General features: G+C 35.1%; 1 protein-coding gene across 1 annotated transcript; it reads left to right on the top strand.

Moving 5' to 3' along the window:
* The first annotated feature begins 6,906 nt into the window (after positions 1-6,906).
* On the top strand, positions 6,907-7,996 carry LOC143246859 (THAP domain-containing protein 2-like). Its single transcript, XM_076494092.1, has 2 exons — positions 6,907-7,162; positions 7,620-7,996. The coding sequence occupies exons 1-2, from the start codon at positions 6,985-6,987 to the stop codon at positions 7,688-7,690; spliced, it is 249 nt and encodes an 82-aa protein (XP_076350207.1). The 5' UTR covers positions 6,907-6,984; the 3' UTR covers positions 7,691-7,996.
* Positions 7,997-18,523: the final 10,527 nt, after the last annotated feature.

Consider the following 18,523-nt stretch of genomic DNA (forward strand, 5'->3'; position numbering starts at 1 on the left):
TTCATCAGTAATTTTATCTCCAGGACAAGGTATACAGGCGTCAGCAGCAAATGATGTCATGTAAGTTCCTCCTGGACACGGCAGGCAGTGAGTTTGGAATCCATTGTCATAGTGACCAGGAGGACATGGATCTAAAAGCGTTAAAAGTACATAGCTAAACATTTATTTACCCAGTGTTAATTTTATTGTTCTAACAACGTCTTTAGTATCAAAAAACGTATTTGTTTAACCAAAATTCCATATTTTTAAAAGTCTTTCATCTATTTGTGTTTAATGTGAACAGTTTAAAGTAATTGAGTATCATATATACTTACAACACCTGTAAACATCTCTTTGGTATCCTCGAGTACAGTTGAGATTCTCGGCTGGAACATACACTGGGAAAACAACAGAGAGTTAATATTTTTGTAAGCACCTTTTGTGTCACCGTTGGAATTTTAAGGTTTTTCACAATGAGCACGACGCACTAGTTATAATATTAATTATGACTCACTCTGTAAAATAACAACATAAATGTTACTTTTCGTGAGAAAAATAAAACGTGTCGTGCTTCAAAACAGTTTCTTAACAGTAGACTTTTGTTTCTTTATGTACTTCCTGATGGAGTTCACTTATGAAACTAATCACACAAACTTGGAAATTTATGAAATTACACACGATCTTTTTTTTATTGATACATTAGATTTCCGTTGGTGTTTCCCTTGCAAAATTCTTATTTGTCACAGTTAAACGTGAAACCGTTGTCACTGTTTATGTTAATATCAGGTATGAAAATACAGGTTCTTTTGGGAATATTACGTTGGTAAAATGTATCAGTATATGATTGTGTCTTGCAAACAACAAAATATCAAATAATATCCGTGTAATGCAGAAAATGCGTGATATGCATTCCGAGAAAATTTTTCATATGAAGTTAAAATAAAAGCAAATACTTAATATTTTGTGGATTTATCAAGATAAATAATATTGCGATATAACACCTTTCACTGTAAATTTAAAGTATTGTTTATTCAAAATACGTTCTTAAAAACTTCGTAGATATGATTTGTATCTTTACAGTTCATAAGATTTTGATTCAACATTCATAAGTTGAGTTCATTATATCAAAATAACTTTGGAGCCTCATTACTTCTCTCTACAGGTTTTCCATAATCCATCTAGTCTCTTGATCACATAGAAATCTATAATTACTACATCAGTCACGTGACTGGTACATCTGTGTGTGCATATCTATCTAATTACTCAGCGGTTAGAAAACTGGGATATTTTTTTACGTACCGTCGCCTGGGACACTTCAGCGGTTTTTATCTCTGACATTTGTGTTCGTACGACTTGTTGCAGGTCTTTTTCCGAATTGTTCTGGCAAACCAAAATTATTTTTCGATGCTCTTAAGTACAATAAATATCTTTGTTTCCAATATTTTAAATTCTCATTTGAATATATTTTCATGATTTGGGCATATAAAAATTTACATTGAAAAGGTCTGTTACATACCTTTCCCAAAAGCAACCAATTTTCGGTTACATTACACCATTTACGAAATGTTAAGCTATATCATGAAGTTGTTCTGATAAATTCTGTTCTGCCGTAACTTTATATCAGATTAAGTCACATTATATGCCAGGTTGCATATTCAAAACTGTTTTGGTATGGCTTACTAATCCCTATAAACTATTATTGCTATGAACATCAGTGGCAGCCTCTGACTAATACTGTACGTTTATTACAGGAGTACCGATAATATTACGAGTTCGTCTTCATCACTGCCCTGAAAAGTTATTTCAGGGCATCTTCAGCATCAACTAATGGAATGTGATGCATCTTCCAAGAGTATATTATAGCTGTCAATATCAACATCTGCACCTTGGGTTGGGCAATATCACCCATTACTGGAGTCCTGATTAGATGGATCAGTATATGTACGAACAAAGGGTCGTGAGGTTTATCTTTAGAATGTGTAGTATTGATGGTAACATTTATAGTAATTATATGTCGATATGTTTACCAATACTTATTCATACCACACTTCAACATCGACACTTCCTCTCATGAAAATTAAGAAAAACTGATTTCATGTTATCTCTAATGTAATAATTCATTGTGAGTAGTTTTAACATTGTTGTCATAATCTATTTCATGCATTTATATTTCTGAGGAACCCACTTGAAGCTAATAAATTTTGCAGACATTCTACAATGGGTAATTTAAAACTTTTTATCACAGAACTCATATATAATTCGACGTTTTAGGTTATAAAGCGATCAGGAAGGAAATTTGAGATACGGTGATATAGAGAAACCTCAGTCAACAGCACGATACTCACCCAGTCAATAACCCCAAATGCAATAAACAAAATACTTAAATTCTTGTGAAAAATAAAGCAAATACAATACTAATGTCATTTATAAAATACTTTATGGCAACTTCCACGTATTTTACGTCAGAGAAACAAGCCCGAAACTCAAGACAACATTCATGTAACACAAAAAAAATAGAATGTCACGTTTTTAAATTTAACACTGCAACTCAAATAAATGTTCTTCAGGTAACATTTAAATACTAAACAGAGAATCCAACTTCACCAGACAATAAACCAAATAATTCCTTGTAATACAAGAGCAAACACACATTAAACCAATATAAAAACACACTTTGATATCTGTATTAATAAAACTTAATAAATCTTGTTCGATGTATTATAGTTTGAAGATGATACTTTTAATTTACAATATTTTATAATTTACAAAATATTCTGAAAATACTAAGAGTAATGCAGATAGTATTAATGGGAAATTACACGAAGGTTGTTAAAAACTATCATTGGAAGATAAGACAGTTCAATTTTCATTACAATTAAATGATATACAAGATAACGTGTCGTTTATGAACGAAATTGATAAAAACACAGTTTACTTAACGAAGATTTGAGTATTTTAAAATTCCTATCTGGTGCAGTAACAACAGTTTGATCAGCAGAGACAACTACATAAAGAAATTATTTATTTTGTAGGTGAACAAACGAATAATATGAATTATTTGACTCAACCAACTGAAAACTATGATTAGAAAAGTATCCAGATTATTGGTAAGTATCACTAATATATCAATACATATCAGAGAAAAACAAAATAAAATATATAAAACAAGAGCTGAGATGTTAGTTTTCAATGACAAAATTCAGAATAATTAACGGTAGTTGGCTTTTACAGTGGAAAACAGTAGATCGGAGTTAGCTAAGTTAATACAAGCACTGTATGTGACCGCAAATAGAAAGTTAAGTTCTTGCTTTCTACTCTGAGTAAGCTACCAAATCTATTAAACAAAAGCAAAGATTACTTCACACTTACAGTTTGTGGTCCCTACACAGTTATCAGATTTTCATTTATTACACGCGGACTGACATTACTACAGCTACAATTAGAGGTACCTTGAAAATGTTTAAACAAATTGAAAAGAAATGCAGCTGTATATTGTAGCTGTATTAATATCAGTCCACGTGTAATTCATGAAAATCTGACAACTATATGTAGGACCTTCAACTGTAAGTGTGGTGTAATCTTTCGCTTTGTCCAATATATTTGATAGCTTACTTGGAGTAGAAAGCAAGAACTTAACTTTCTAATTAACTGTAGAGAATGAAAAGCTTTTCGAATGATCAAGCACACATAGTTATTCTTATAGCCAAACCACATCGGGCTATTTACTGTGTCCACCGAGGGCAATCGAACTCCTAATCTTAGCGTTGTAAATCCATTGACTTACCGCTGTCCCATCGGAAGACTATTTCATTAAAACAATAACTCCACGAACATAGTTATTTAAAGTTAAGTGTTAACTAATTTTATCTGTTTGCAGTCCAAAACTGGTTGCTTATCAGTTCGATTATAAGACTATAATCGTAACGTTTTTAATGAATGATTAAATGGTACAATAGATTATATTACACGTTTTAATCTGCGAGTTTTGTTTCCATATTTCTCTGTAAATTTGCACTCCACTTAAACTAAACACATACTTATACGACTTGGATTTAAATCTATTCATAAAGAATGTGAAAAAACAACGTATTTGCAAGTCATTTGAAAATACTGAATCACAAGAATAAGAGGATCAATTTAAAAGAAAACACCAGTTTTAACAAATGAAGTTTTAATCAAAATTCCTTTTAACCAAAGAAATTATTCAGTCGCATTTATTCCAGTTTAAACATTAAATCATCGGGAGTGTAATATCATTGCTTCGCCAACTTAAACATTTTCTACCCATCCTGTACATATTTTACAACGAATAAAAAAAAATATATTTTGATCGCTATAAATGAGACCTACTAACGGGTTCTAGCATTAAAGAAATCTCCTAAAACGAGATTTTCGCACACCACAGACTTAAAATCGGTAATGAGCAAATTGATAAAAATGAGGCAGAAATATTTGCGAGCAAATGTGACGTTAAACATAATTATTAGGCTTCACTAACCTCTGCACTCCCCATCAAAACCTTATACTATTAAAGAAACATCCATTTATGGTGAGAACGAAAATATGTAATTTGTATATATAAAAATAAATGTAGAGCTGAGTTGTTTATGTTTGTGTGTTTTCTTTCAGCTAAGCCACGTCAGGCTATCTATCTGAGCTCACCGATGGGATTCGAACCTCTTATTGTAGCGTTGTAAATCCGTAGACTTACCTCTGTACTAGTAAGGGGCAGAGCTAAGTTAGCAAAAAAAAAAAAAGAAAAAAAGAATCGAACGGCAGTGGTATTAACAGTTTGAAACTACTGTATAGAAACTTTAAATTGATTGGAAGTGTTGTGTATCAGTAAGAGTTTCAAATTTTTTAACCAAATCTTTGAATACCTAAGGTTGATTTGTCAGAGAGTATCTTGTTTACTTTTAGCCTCGTTAACTACCAAGCTCTGTAAGAGAAAAATCAGGAATTCCATAGCTCTAACCAATGAATACAAATGCTTTGCAAACGATAATTAATGACAGAATTAACTTTCTTTTTTCTTTGTATGAGCACCCGGCTTGGTTGTTTACAAAAACGTAAAACATAACATGAAATTTTTATTGTGAAATAATTAAGTTAAAAGTGATACTATTGTCAACATAATCTTTCGTATACATGGGAAATATAAATAATTTTGTAGTCAATACACATGTAGAAACGGGCAAATTTACATAATGTCTGAATAAAACAATATATGATTGTTTGTGAATTTCGCACAAAGCTACTCAAGGGCTGTTTGTGCTAGCCGTCCCTAATTTAGCAGTGTAAGACTAGAGGGAAGGCAGCTGGTCATCACCACCCACCGCCAACTCTTGGGCTATTCTTTTATCAACGAAAAGTGGGATTGGCCGTCACATTATAATGCCCCCCACGGCTGAAAGTGTGAGCATGTTTGGCGCGACAGGGATGCGAACCCGCCACCCTCAGATTACGAGTCGCACGCCTTAACACACTTGGCCATGCCGAGCCCTAACAGCGTATGAATCAAGATTTACATGTATTTATACTAAAGTTATACACAAATATTTAGAAGTAAGTACTTTTCGAGATTTGCGACTGAAATATAAATCCCTTTCACGTATCAGCCCTCAAATATATTCTCCCATCATGTTTTCGTTATACACGCTCCCAAGTCACAAAAGTAAAGTTTGAAGAGAATAGGCCTTTTCCATTTACTTTAGGCATAAGCAATTAGAAAATAACATTTTGTGCCCAGAAACAAGAAAAGGTAAAAATTTTCTTACACAGTGTAATCTTACGTATATACAGACAATTATTATTTTTAATCAATACACATGGTGAGTGAAATATCAAACGAAAAGGTTATGGCTGAAAGAAATTTAAAAGCAAGATGGACGATTTCGATTTAGGTGTTATTTCTGTTAAATTAGTGTCGTTTAATAAATGAAAATACGGTCTTTAAAAAAACCTTTAATTTACCTCTAACATCATGTTTGTAATCACCTTCACGATTTTTGCATGTGTAAATTCCCGCGTCTTCAAATTGGATGTCGGTTAGCACTAATTTGCCACCGTATTTTATTTGCGTTTTCTCACTATTAATAACTTGTTCATTGAGATTTGAGAACCAAATTACTGGTTCTTCTCTCGCTCTTTTATAAGCTCGGTTTGAACAAATTAATGTGAGAGTAGAACCACGTTCAGTTTCGTAGACGAATCTAAAACCTGAAACAAGCAGGAAATTAGCGAAAATATAAAATAATTGAGTGTAATTAGCCATTGAATTCTCTCTGCACTGTACGCTTTGTAAATCACTTTCTGTATTGTTTCTAAGTGAAATATCAGTGTTACTATGCGCACAAAGTATTCTTGTTTGAATGACGTCATGAACTGAAGTAACATTGTTCGGTGGAAAAACGTTTTACTAACAATAATGATTGCAAAGTTTATTGCTTTCTGTAGTGTGAAAGACCTTAAACTGAGAAATTATAATCATGTTTATGTTTTGCATAATTTAGATTTAATAAACAATAACAACACTTGCCTGAGATTTCAACTTGAAATTTAGGTAAAAGCAAATAAAATGTATACGAAGTTTTGCTTTGCAATTTCTTCTGACAATACAAGTCTTAGTCGGTATTTATGATATCAACCATAATAAGACTGCTAACAGATGTCTCATGATACATATAAATTATAATTGAGTAGTTATAAATGTATAAACACTGTAACAATATTTAAATTGAAAAATCAGTTAAAGAATATTCACATATATAACTTGTGTGACAAATACTGCATTCCACGGTGTTATATAGGGATTAATGACTACAATTAGCTGTATCAAATATTTTGTTCTTCAAAACTAATATGATTTCAATAGTTTGTTTTTCGAATGTCGCACAAAGCTATTCGAAGGCTATAGAGGTTTGCGTGTGACGTCACTCTTGACCTAGTTACTGCTGACCGTGTTTATATTCCAACACAAGGGTGATTCATTGTCAAAAGTGCGCGATGGTACACTCGTGTTGTGCATTTAACTGTTCAAATCGACATGGACAGGTGGAAAATGTGTCATACTACAGATTTCCTATAGATCCCGACCGAAGAAGACGATGGATTGCAGCTGTCAATAGGAAAAACTGGACACCCACAGAGCACACCAGACTTTGTAGTAAACATTTTGTGTCAGGTATCTATAATTCATCTATAGCCAGGCTGAATAAATTGAAACTTACACGCATGATATATGTACAGCAGAGCACACTGCAGCACCAGTCAAAGAAATGTTTTTGCACACTTTTCTTTTACTTTTAAATTACTGAATAGTAAATTTACTGAAGGAACAATATTATTCATGATGAATAGGTTATATAGCCATTTGTACATTAAGACAAAATGTTAATATCTCTTAAAGGACCAATTTAAGTGATTCATCAGAAAACCACAACTGGCACAAAATTAAATAGTGTGCAAATAATTAATTTGTTGGCTGTACATTCAGTTGTTAAACAATGTTCAGCATATTCAGTTATATATATATATATATATTTAGTTAAAAGTGTACAGTGTATGTGTTATATATATAAATATTATCTGATCATGCCTGTAGGTCTATATCTTAACAAAATTATTGTACTCTGTTTCAGGGACGAAGAGTGATGATCCCCTATCACCTGACTATGTACCTTCCATATTTCATTTTACACGTTCTCCCTGAAGAGAAGGAAAGCTGCTGAATTGTGTAAATATGAAAACAGGAAAGAAGTGACCAAAAGGAGAAAAGAACAACAAAAGAGACATGAAGCTGCTGCTGGGCTGCTTGAACTTGCTTTCATAGAATCTGCTGGCACTGCTGCCACTGATAGCAGCTGTACTGATTCTGCTGATGAACTTGAAGCTACATGTGATAATTTTGACTTGTGTACATCACAATATACAACTGAGACATGTATGCAGACGGAAATATCATTCATAGACTTAGTTAGACTTGAATCTGAATGCCAACGTGGGAGCAGACTTCACCTAGTCCAGCCTTGCAGGTGCAGTGGGAAGATATTATCTCTCCATTCCTGCAACTAGCAACCCATAGCTTTAGTGGTGGTTCATTTAGCCGCTGAGAGTGGCACACCTGTAAAATAACAAAGAAAATATTAAGTTGTGTATATATAAGCTTTTAAAGACAACTGGGTATCAGGTTGGGATACATGTGTCACTCAAATAATAAAATAATATAAAAAAATAACAGAACAGCTAAATATTAAATTATTTTTACAGAAACCTAACATGGCTATTGACCAGCTTTAACGGTCTATGTCTACTTGTACTATTTATTATCTATATATTGATTCCTTACCAAAATTAATCATAAATCAAAAATTAAGTTTTGAAACAGCCTAGACAATAAGGTGTCTTAATATCATTATACAAACATGTATAGAAGTGCTCCTAGGCTAGAGCTTTGACAACAGTCAGTACACATGTAGTACAATAATATTGAACCATTTATTAAAATGGGGGCCCTACTTTACTTAAGTATCTAGTCTTCGTCTAAAATGTAGTTAAATCTATCATACAGAGTACATGATACATGTATGTAATACAACATGATGTACAAACTTTTGCTGTAATGATGACTTTATCCGACGTTGCCCTGGTTATCTGCACATTCTGTACAAATCCTGCCACAAAGTACTTGTACGCATCAAGGCTTTTGTAACCTTTTAGACTTTCATTTGTATAGGTGGAAGTCCTGTTTATCAAATATATATAAATGTCACCATATGTAATATATGGCAGATCTACTCCGGAAACAGTCTGACTCTGAACAACGTTGTCTTGGCTGGATATTACTGGCGTAAATACACGTGGCGGGAGCATATACGGGTCTCCTACACCCAGTTCCTTCACGTTTTCCTCATACCTGGCCTTATCAGCACCTGTCAGGTGTGCTACAAGTGATGAAAAGCCAGCGGCAGCCATTTACATGTGAATAGTACTGAATACAGCAGTTGTTAACTCGTTCAGTCATGAGGGACACTTGCCACCCAATATGGCGATATGTTTACAAACCTCGTTGTGGTCACGTGACACTAATAGGTTCACGCAAAACCTCTATTTGTGCTAGTCGTCCCTAATTTAGCAGTGTAAGACTAGAGGGAAGGCAGCTAGTCATCACCACCCACCGCCAACTCTTGGGCTACTCTTTTACCAACGAATAGTGGGATTGACCATCACATTATAACGCCCCCACGGCTGGGAGGCGAGTATGTTTAGTGCGACCGGGATTCGAACCCGCGACCCTCGGATTACGAGTCGAACGCCTTATCACACTTGGCCATGCCAGGCCAAGATTTCAATAGATCTTCCGTCCTGAAAACGGTAATATGTTCATTACGCTGTTCATGGTTGCCAGGTAAAATACTATCACAGTTTTGTTGTGCTGTTGCAATAAAGTTAATTCCCTGAATCAAATAAGCCTAAGATTTATTATGTGTGTGTTTGTGTTTTTCTTATAGCAAAGCCACATCGGGCTATCTGCTCAGCCCACCGAGGGGAATCGAACCCCTGATTTTAGCGTTGTAAATCCGGAGACATACCGCTGTACTAGCGGGGGGCAAGATTTATAATAAATATTATAGAAATTGCAAATGCTACTTTCCCCTCAGGCCCAGCATGGCCAGGTGGTTAAGGCACTCGACTCATAATCCGAAAGTCGCGAGTTCAAATCCCCGTTATAATGTGACGGTCAATCCCACTATTCGTTGGTGAAAGAGTAACCCAAGAGTTGGCGATAGGTGGTGATGAATAGCTGCCTTCACTTTAGTTTTACATTGCTAAATTAGGGACGGCTCGTCTTGTTTTACGCGAGATTAAAAACAAACCTATCTATTAATTTGACGTTAAGATACATTTGCTTCTAGATTTTAAGTTGTTCATTTCTCAGTTAAACAACTGAAAACTGAGAAGAATAGCATGCAAAACTAACGTATAAATCAATTACACGATAGTACATGAATGAAATCCTTTGTTAAATGTAATTTTGTTACTGTGACACTTCGGTTTTGAAACGTAGATTTATGTTTTATAAATCTTCAATTTCATAAATATCTTGTTACGTATTTCTCTTCGTCTTTGAAGTGTGTTCTTGGATATTAAAGGAGGTCCGCAGTGAAGCTTAACAGTATGGGGTTCACTGTAATGGGGCTTTATTTATATACGAATAAGCCTTTGGGCCCTTTTTTATTATGGCTGACATTTTAATACATATATTTCTGAAAAGATGTCTACGAATTTGTGTCATTCGCTTATTCTAGATCTTTCTACAAGCCTATACAATGCGCATGCACATTATATACTGCACAGTATAAATCTGAGCATCACTTGCTGTCAGCGGCAGTTCAGTTTTTTCATGTTAAGGACGGGTGTATACTTTTTACAGAGATCATTTTATTATGCGTGAGAAAAGAATGTGTGATGATACTGAGCCAAAGAAACCTAACTCGCACGAGACGAAGGAATAAATGAATCATCTGTAAGACTGTTAAATGAAAGAACCAGTAAAAACAGTATTGAATGGCTACCAACTGTTTTGCCTCGAAAACAATCGTCAAGAAAAGGAGCTCTCTAATGGTGAATATGGAATGTCTGCTATCAATATGGATAGATGATTGTAATCAGAAGCGAATTCCTTTAAGTCAAATGGAAATTCAAACGAAAGCTTCGAGTTTTTTAAACGCCTTTAAAGATTGGTTTGTTTTGGAATTTCGCACAAAGCTACTCGAGGGCTATCTGTGCTAGCCGTCCCTAATTTAGCAGTGTAAGACTAGAGGGAAGGCAGCTAGTCATCACCACCCACCGCCAACTCTTGGGCTACTCTTTTACCAACGAATAGTGGGATTGACCGTCACATTATAACGACCCCACGGCTGGGAGGGCGAGCATGTTTGGCGCGACCGGGATGCGAACCCGCGACCCTCAGATTACGAGTCGCACGCCTTAACACGCTTGGCCATGCCGGGCCGCCTTTAAAGAAAACGTTGGTGAATGGGGAACTAAAGAAATATTTTGGCAAGCCGTGATTGGTTCTTTCGTTTTAAAAACACTCTGGTTTTCATAATGTTCGTATTGCAGGCGAAAGTTCAAATTAATAAAAAGTTCGTTACGAAGATAACCAAATATTAATGTTGATAAAAGGGGTTTATTTTGGGAAAAAAGTGCCTTCAAGAACTTTTCTATCAGAAAATGAAAAAAACTCGGCCACGTTAGAAGGGGTAAAAGATCGTTTGACACTTGTTTCGCGGAAATGGATCTGGCGATTTTAAATTAAAACCTGTGCTTGTGTATCGTGCGGAAACACCCCGAACACTTATCAGTTGTGCAAAGAAGACTCTTCCAGTTGTTTGGCGATCAAATAAAAAAAGCATGGGTCACAAAACCTTTGTTTGAAGACTGGTTAAAAAAGCTATTTTTGTCCTGCAGTTGAACATTACTGCAAAAGAAAACAACTTGGACTTTAAAGCCATCCAACAGGACTTTGTGACTTTAATGGAAATGTCAAAATTCATCTTTTTCCACCCAATACAACATCTCTACTGCAATTAATGAATCACGGTGTCATTGTAACGTTTGAAGCTTATTATTTGAAGCGAACTTTCTCTCAAGCAATAAAGACTACAATTACAGAAGCTGCACTATCTTCGACTAAATTCTGGAAAAATTACATCATCAGAAGTGCTATCGAGAATATCAACGAAGCGAGAGTAACATGAGAGCAATATGGAAGCACGTGCTGCCTAATTGTGCAAGCTTTAAAAATTTTCCACTGGCTGGTTGAGGCTGAAAAATATGTATAGAGCAAATACATTGTAGAGAAAAGTTAATTGCCACTTGACAGCAGTAGAAAGAACTTCGGTCTACCAGATTTAATGAATGGGCTGCACAAGGCACATATATGGCAAACTTATTTTCTTCTAAAATCTTTTGCTGCATATCCTTATAACGCCCAGACATGTTAGCAGCATTGTCATAAGACTGACCCTATATTTTGTAAAATTAAGTTTGCAAAGTTCACGTAAGTACTGCAATACCTGGTTTGCCATTTCATCAGTCATTTGACTTTTGGTTCCAAAAGGTTAAAAGCATTCAATAGGCTGCCCATTTTTTAAGTATCGAGTTCAACTCTTATCTGATCTATATGTGATAGATCTGGCGTCGAGTCAACTGACAAGCTAAAATAACAAGAAGAATTTACTTCATCAACAACGAATGTGTAGACCTTCTGAACCATTGGTTCAATGAGTTCTTCATAGGCGGTTTTGGACAAGTATGAAGGATTTCCTTTTCCAAAATTTCCATATTTATAAATATGCCCTGCTAAACTGGATCAAACTGACTTATGAGCTAATGTAGCCCTAAAAATTCCCATTCTGCAGTGAACCAAATTTCATCTGTTCTGTGAAAAGCCAGGCTACGTTCAGCTAACGTACAAATAACAACTATTGCATGCTCCAAGACATGCTCCCAGTAATCGCACTCTTCTTTTAATTTCTTTTTCCAACTCTTGTTGCAAGCCTAAACCTTGTCTGTAAGTTAAGTATGTTAACATAGAGTTTCGGTGAGTAGTGCTTCTTTAATGATGATCAATTACAATAGTATTTCGCCAGTCACTGAACCCTTCTCTTTCAACAAAACACGAGGAAAATTTAGGGACAAAGAGTCGACAGTGAATACAACAACCATTCTCTCTTGTATTACTCACCATTGGCTTTTACCCCAAAGAAAAGTTTTGCAAACAGTATTTCATTAGTTTGCTACTATTGAAAGTCCAGCAAGATTTAACAAATGACCCATTGTGGTGTTAACAGTCAGTGGGTCCACAAGCAATCGAATAAGCCACATCAGCAGCAGAGAAATCGAGCCACAACCCTGGATCTTTTGCTTTAGTTTCTTCATCTTTTTTAGACTGAAGCATTTTACCATAGTTCAGCAATTTTCATTTTCAGAAATTATTTCAACTTCAAACTGTCTTGTGGAGAAACTTGCATCAACATTAACACTAGAGATATCTGGAGAATTTACAAGCAAAGTAAGATCAGTTGTGAAAGTTGTTCCAGTTGAGCAAGCCTGTGACACCTCAACGTCATCATAATGTTCTGACCTTCAAGTGGACAAAGTGGTACTTGTAGATGTGGAGCTTGGTTCAACTTTAATCATGTCAGAGTCAGATACAGTACAAGTGACTTCTCATGGCAGAGATGGGTTTTGATTTGGAAGATCTTGTTGTGTAAGTTCAGTGAACAAATTAGTCTGCTATCTAGTCTTGGCCACTAAATCCAAAGCCTTTTGTTGGTTCTTTTCTGCCAGTTTTTCTTTTGTGCACCACTTAAATGAACTTGTTTCATCTTGCAGTCTGAAATATACAGAGAAAAAAACACAAAATAATACGGATCATATATAGTTATAATGATAAGAAAAACACTGAAATTTATAAAGAAAAACATTCGTAAGACAGTCAAACATACTAAACTCTAGGTCTACATTTAGACAAAGACTGTCAGAAAGTTATCCTCGGGTCCAGATCCATCAGCACATAAACATGAATTCATAAATACTTTTATTGACTTGCTGTATTCTGATAACCATTGAAAACCATTCATGACTGGCCTCAATCCATTTTAGAAAAATTAATTTTCAGTCATTGCAAAAGTTTCATTAAGGTTGTTGTTATGGTAGCTGATTGCAAGAAGCAATGACAATGGTAATATGTAAATCCATTGTGAGCCAAAAAGTATTCCAAAACAATTTGTGATCCACAACACATTCTGTAGTAGCCTATATACACAGTAATCATTCTGTAATAGTACACATATATAACATATAATCAGTTGTAAACTGTATTGCACATTGAATTATTAAATACTGGGTTAGGCCTGGGCTAGAGTACCTTAATCCTAATATCTGAAGAATGAGTTGTAACCTCAACTTTTCTTTTGAGCTCAGATTTGACCTGGGACTTTAGATGAGCCAACAAACCATACATCAACGAAATAGGCATATGTCTGAAACTTTACTTACATGCCTGGATGCGAAGGCAAATTCAAAACGACAGCCTTACACTGGGAATAGTCCACTTCATTATTCCAGGCTACAGTAGCGTTTCCAGTGTACTTACACTAAACTTGTTACAGTATTTAGGCTTAACGTTATTGTCACTCAGTTCTCAGATGACATTAACGTCAGGCCTAATGCTAATACAGGGTGGCCCGTAAGTCCCTACCCATCCATATGTTATTATGTTATATTCAATTACGCATGTATTATATATTCGTTTCTTTTTTCACAGAAATATGGCCGATGTAACCCATTTATACTTGAAAATATCTCACAGAACATGGCGTCGCATATTATGCAGCGAGAATGAGGGACAGCACACAGATACACTGGATACATAAGATATATGGATGGGTAGGGACTTATGGGCCACCCTGTACATTGCAACTGAGGCCACTAACGTTAAGCCTAGTACTTAGTACTAACCTTGCTCACATGAAGTTGTTTAGTTTATGCACTTTTTCAATCCTAAATTGATTTTCTTGATTTTTCAGTTTACATTATCTTCGTATGACCACGGTGCCACAGTACTGTACTACTACTAGTCGTATGGTATAAACATAGCAATGTTAAGAACCTTGTTATCGAACATGTCGAAGTCTTACGTAATTTGACCTAAAAGGTCGAATTATCGCCTTCAGACTGCTCCGATCATTCAATTGTTTTCCCAGCTTTTCAGAAATGTAATACAACACATAGTGAACTGAATTTATAGTCACAAAATAGTTGAATTACACCTGAAAGTTTCTCTTCGTTGTATTTGTGTTTCTGTCTCGGATTGTTCGTTCGTCTCATAAAAAAATATCACCAGAAGGCACCCTTGTACGTATCTCCTTAGTAAATCTCAGCTTCAGATCTGCTTATATTATTACATAATTAGAAGGGTATGCATACATGCCCAAATGCTCTTATAGGTTACATGTAATATATGAACGGTGGCATTGCTACAGTAGCATTCCTTTCTAAAATTTTTCTTGGTATGATAAATTGCAAACAATGTACTCACAAACAAAGGTTTTTTAACAGCAAGCTATTTGAAGCCAAAAAACGTAACGGCTCAGAAAACTTCAGTGAAAAACACACTTATAAAAATATTACAAAACACACAAATAAAGCAATACTAACGCAAATAAAACTAAAACAAACAAGACAATAACCCAAATATAAGGCACGAAAACAAAGCCGAAAAAAACATTAAACTAGCCACGTCTCTGTACACATGTTACCATTTCGTTTGACTTATATTTCTGTGGTATTATTCTCTTTGTTTCTGTAGATGTGACTCATTAAAGCAGTAAAAGATAAAACAAAACAGTTCCACTGCCGAAAATTTCTTATATATAGCCACAGCAGAAGGAATGATTGAGAAAAATATTTCATCTGCAAGGTTAGACATCATAACATATGATCATCTTTTACCTGAAGTTGTATCAACATTTTGAACCACTCTTTACAGTAATCTTTCGCAAATCAATTACTTCTTACTTCAGATATATAGTTTAGTAGATTCTCGAAACTTTAGTCACTAACCGAGCCAAAGAAAACTTTTTTAACAATGCAGAGTAAAGTCAAGCACGGTAGGTAAGAGCAATTACAAAAAAAAAAAAAAAAAATCAACCAAAGTTAAGTGTGGAAGTGAAAGAGGTAAGGGCATTATAACTAAGGGGAAATCTCTGTGGTTCTCCCTTCCATTGGTGCCCTAATCACGTGCGTATTTTGCTTAATGGTTAATCCAGGGCTGCTTTAGTTGATTGTTAAGCCTTTATAGTATGTGATTTTACGTATGAATGGTGATAATAGTAATATTCAGAGGAAGTTAAACTTGCAAGTTTGTTGCGGGGATTCAGTTCATTTTTGCAGAAAATTTCCTTTATACTTTGTTTTAAACTTTTAATTTGAAGTTCTTCTGTGATATATTTGATTCTTTGGTCTGGTTGTTGTTTTGTATTAAGCACAAAGCTACACAATGGGCTATCTGTGCTCTGCCCATCACGGGTATCGACACCCAGTTTTTAGTGTTGCAATTCCGCAGACATACTGCTGAGCCACTGGGGAGATTTTTGGTCTGGAGGTATACTTTTATTTTTAGGAAGGTTGGTGTCAATTATTTTAATCTGCAAGTTTTGTAAACGTTAAATTTCGCTTCGTATTTTTGAATTTCATCATATTTTTTTGTAATGAAATACATTTCTTATTTTCTATTTCGCCATAACAGAAACAGATTCTTTCGATAAGGCTTACGTTGGTTAGTGGTAACTTTAGGCTTAGCTGGCCTTTTGTTTTTTAAGATACGTCAAACTGAAGTTAAGCTGTAATTTTGATTTTAAAAGATTTAATATAAATATATGCTCAGTTCTCTCTTTGGCGAAATAAATTATTTTCGTTATCTTTTACAATACTCACAATAATATATCAATTATTAGGCCTATATTAATCGTAAGGCCTTCCACGACGATTAACTTCCCTTTTTACTTTTCTTTGGCCTACTTCCGTTTCGTAACATCTCGTCTGCTAATTTTTGTCTGTTTTTCTACTTCTACTATTCCAATCACACTATTTATTTATCTTTAGCGCAGATAGTCTAGTTGCTTTGTGCTATGAAACATCAAACCAAACTATTTATCTTTATTACACCTAATCGTCTGTCTTCTGTACTCTACACGCGACACTCGATAATCTCTGCATCAATGAGTTACAAACAATGCGTACGACCCCTATCGAGTTTCGTAATTAAATTTGTCATAATGTTTACTTTAAATTAATTGATTGTGACTCTCATGTTACAAATAAAGCTAAACAATTATTAAGTATTTATTCTTAAAATATATTGTACAATTTATTTGATAAACATATAATCTTATGTAATTATATACATATATGACTTATCCTACGTTACGTGCCCCGGCATTGTCAGGTGGTAAGGGCACTCGACTCGTAATCTGAGAGTCACGGGTGCGAATCCACATTTAACTAAACATGTTCGCCCTTTCATTCTTAGGGCGTTATTATGGTCAATCCCATTATTCGTTTGAAAGAGTACCCCAGGAGTTGCTTTTCCTCTTGTCTTACTCTGCTAAATCAGGGACAGCTGGCGTAGATCGTTTTCGTATGGCTTTGTGCAATATTCAAAATAAAGAAACAAACCTACTTAACGTAATTACAACTTCATAAATAGAGTATCATATTATCCAGTGTTTGTTATGTTATTAGAGGCAATATTACCTACTTTCATTCACATCATTCTTGGGTTTGTATGCAACTACTTGAGCATCTGCATGATATAAGGTTCTACTCATATATCATTGGGAAAGTATTTGACATATTATTTGTTACTGGGGTCCTTATCTTCACTTCTAGTGTTTTTAACTGAGATGTCCCTTGTCATTATTACTTCATCAACTAACACAACACTAACATGCTCTGACTCTGAGGTTTCTCTTTATTTACCCGTTCCTCCTCAATTTTTGTTTTCGTTTTTGAATTTCGCACAAAGCTATTCGAGGGCTATCTGTGCTAGCCGTCCCTAATTTAGCAGTGTAAGACTAGAGGGAAGGCAGCTAGTCATCACCACCCACCACCAACTCTTGGGCTACTCTTTTACCATCACATTGACCGTCACATTATAACGCCTCTACGGCTGAAAGGGCGAACATGTTTGGCGCGACGGGAATGCGAACCCGCGACCCTCAGATTACGAGTCGCACGCCTTAACACGCTTGGCCATGCCGGGCGTTCCTCGTCAAAAGGTAATTCAGTCTCACTTGAGTTATCGGTTTTTATTTTGTAACAGATTTACTATTGTACATTTAGTGTAGTACCTTCGCTTCTTTCAGTGTAATTTTATTTTTTCTTATGACGTTTACTGTGGGCTGTGTAATTCACAAGTCCTGCCTGTTCTCGAAATTAATAGAAGATTCTCGATCGTAAGAATCAACAAAGTACTAGGTGTGTATGTAATGCTACTGATTGACAATACGTTTGCCAAGCGACCTTCGGTGTATAATCTAGTTTCGCATGGTTTATATAAAAGCAGCGCACCAAGAGAGAAGATTAATATTGTTATTGGGCATCTACAGTCAATGTGCTACAGGCCTAGGAAACTATAATTGTGATTAATGCCGATTAATCGAAAAAACTATAGAATTTAACCACCAACATTTGAAAATTTCAAACATTACATATTGTTTAACTCAGCAACACTTTAGCTTCAGACACAACAAGCTTGGACTCATCAGTTAACCAATCCATCTACAGGTCTAAAGAAGTAGGGTAAAATAAAATACATAACGAACAAAAGAGAATCCAAAACCCTTGCGTTGAGAATTACAAGTGGCAATTTTTTCATGGAAGAAACCATAGTAACAAAGAGACTCACGCCACTGGCAAGAGAGTGAGAATACAGTTTTACATCTTTAAGAACGCTGTTTCATATGGTGTTTCT

This window comes from Tachypleus tridentatus, chromosome 1 (assembly GCF_004210375.1).
Source record: "Tachypleus tridentatus isolate NWPU-2018 chromosome 1, ASM421037v1, whole genome shotgun sequence".
In the NCBI taxonomy this organism is placed as follows: Eukaryota; Metazoa; Arthropoda; class Merostomata; order Xiphosura; family Limulidae; genus Tachypleus; species Tachypleus tridentatus.

Coding starts and splice junctions, on each gene's coding strand:
- LOC143246859 (XM_076494092.1), top strand. CDS start 6,985: ATGGTACACTCGTGTTGTGCATTTAACTGTTCAAATCGACATGGACAG. Junction 7,163..7,619: donor TAGTAAACATTTTGTGTCAG/GTATCTATAATT, acceptor ACTCTGTTTCAG/GGACGAAGAGTGATGATCCC.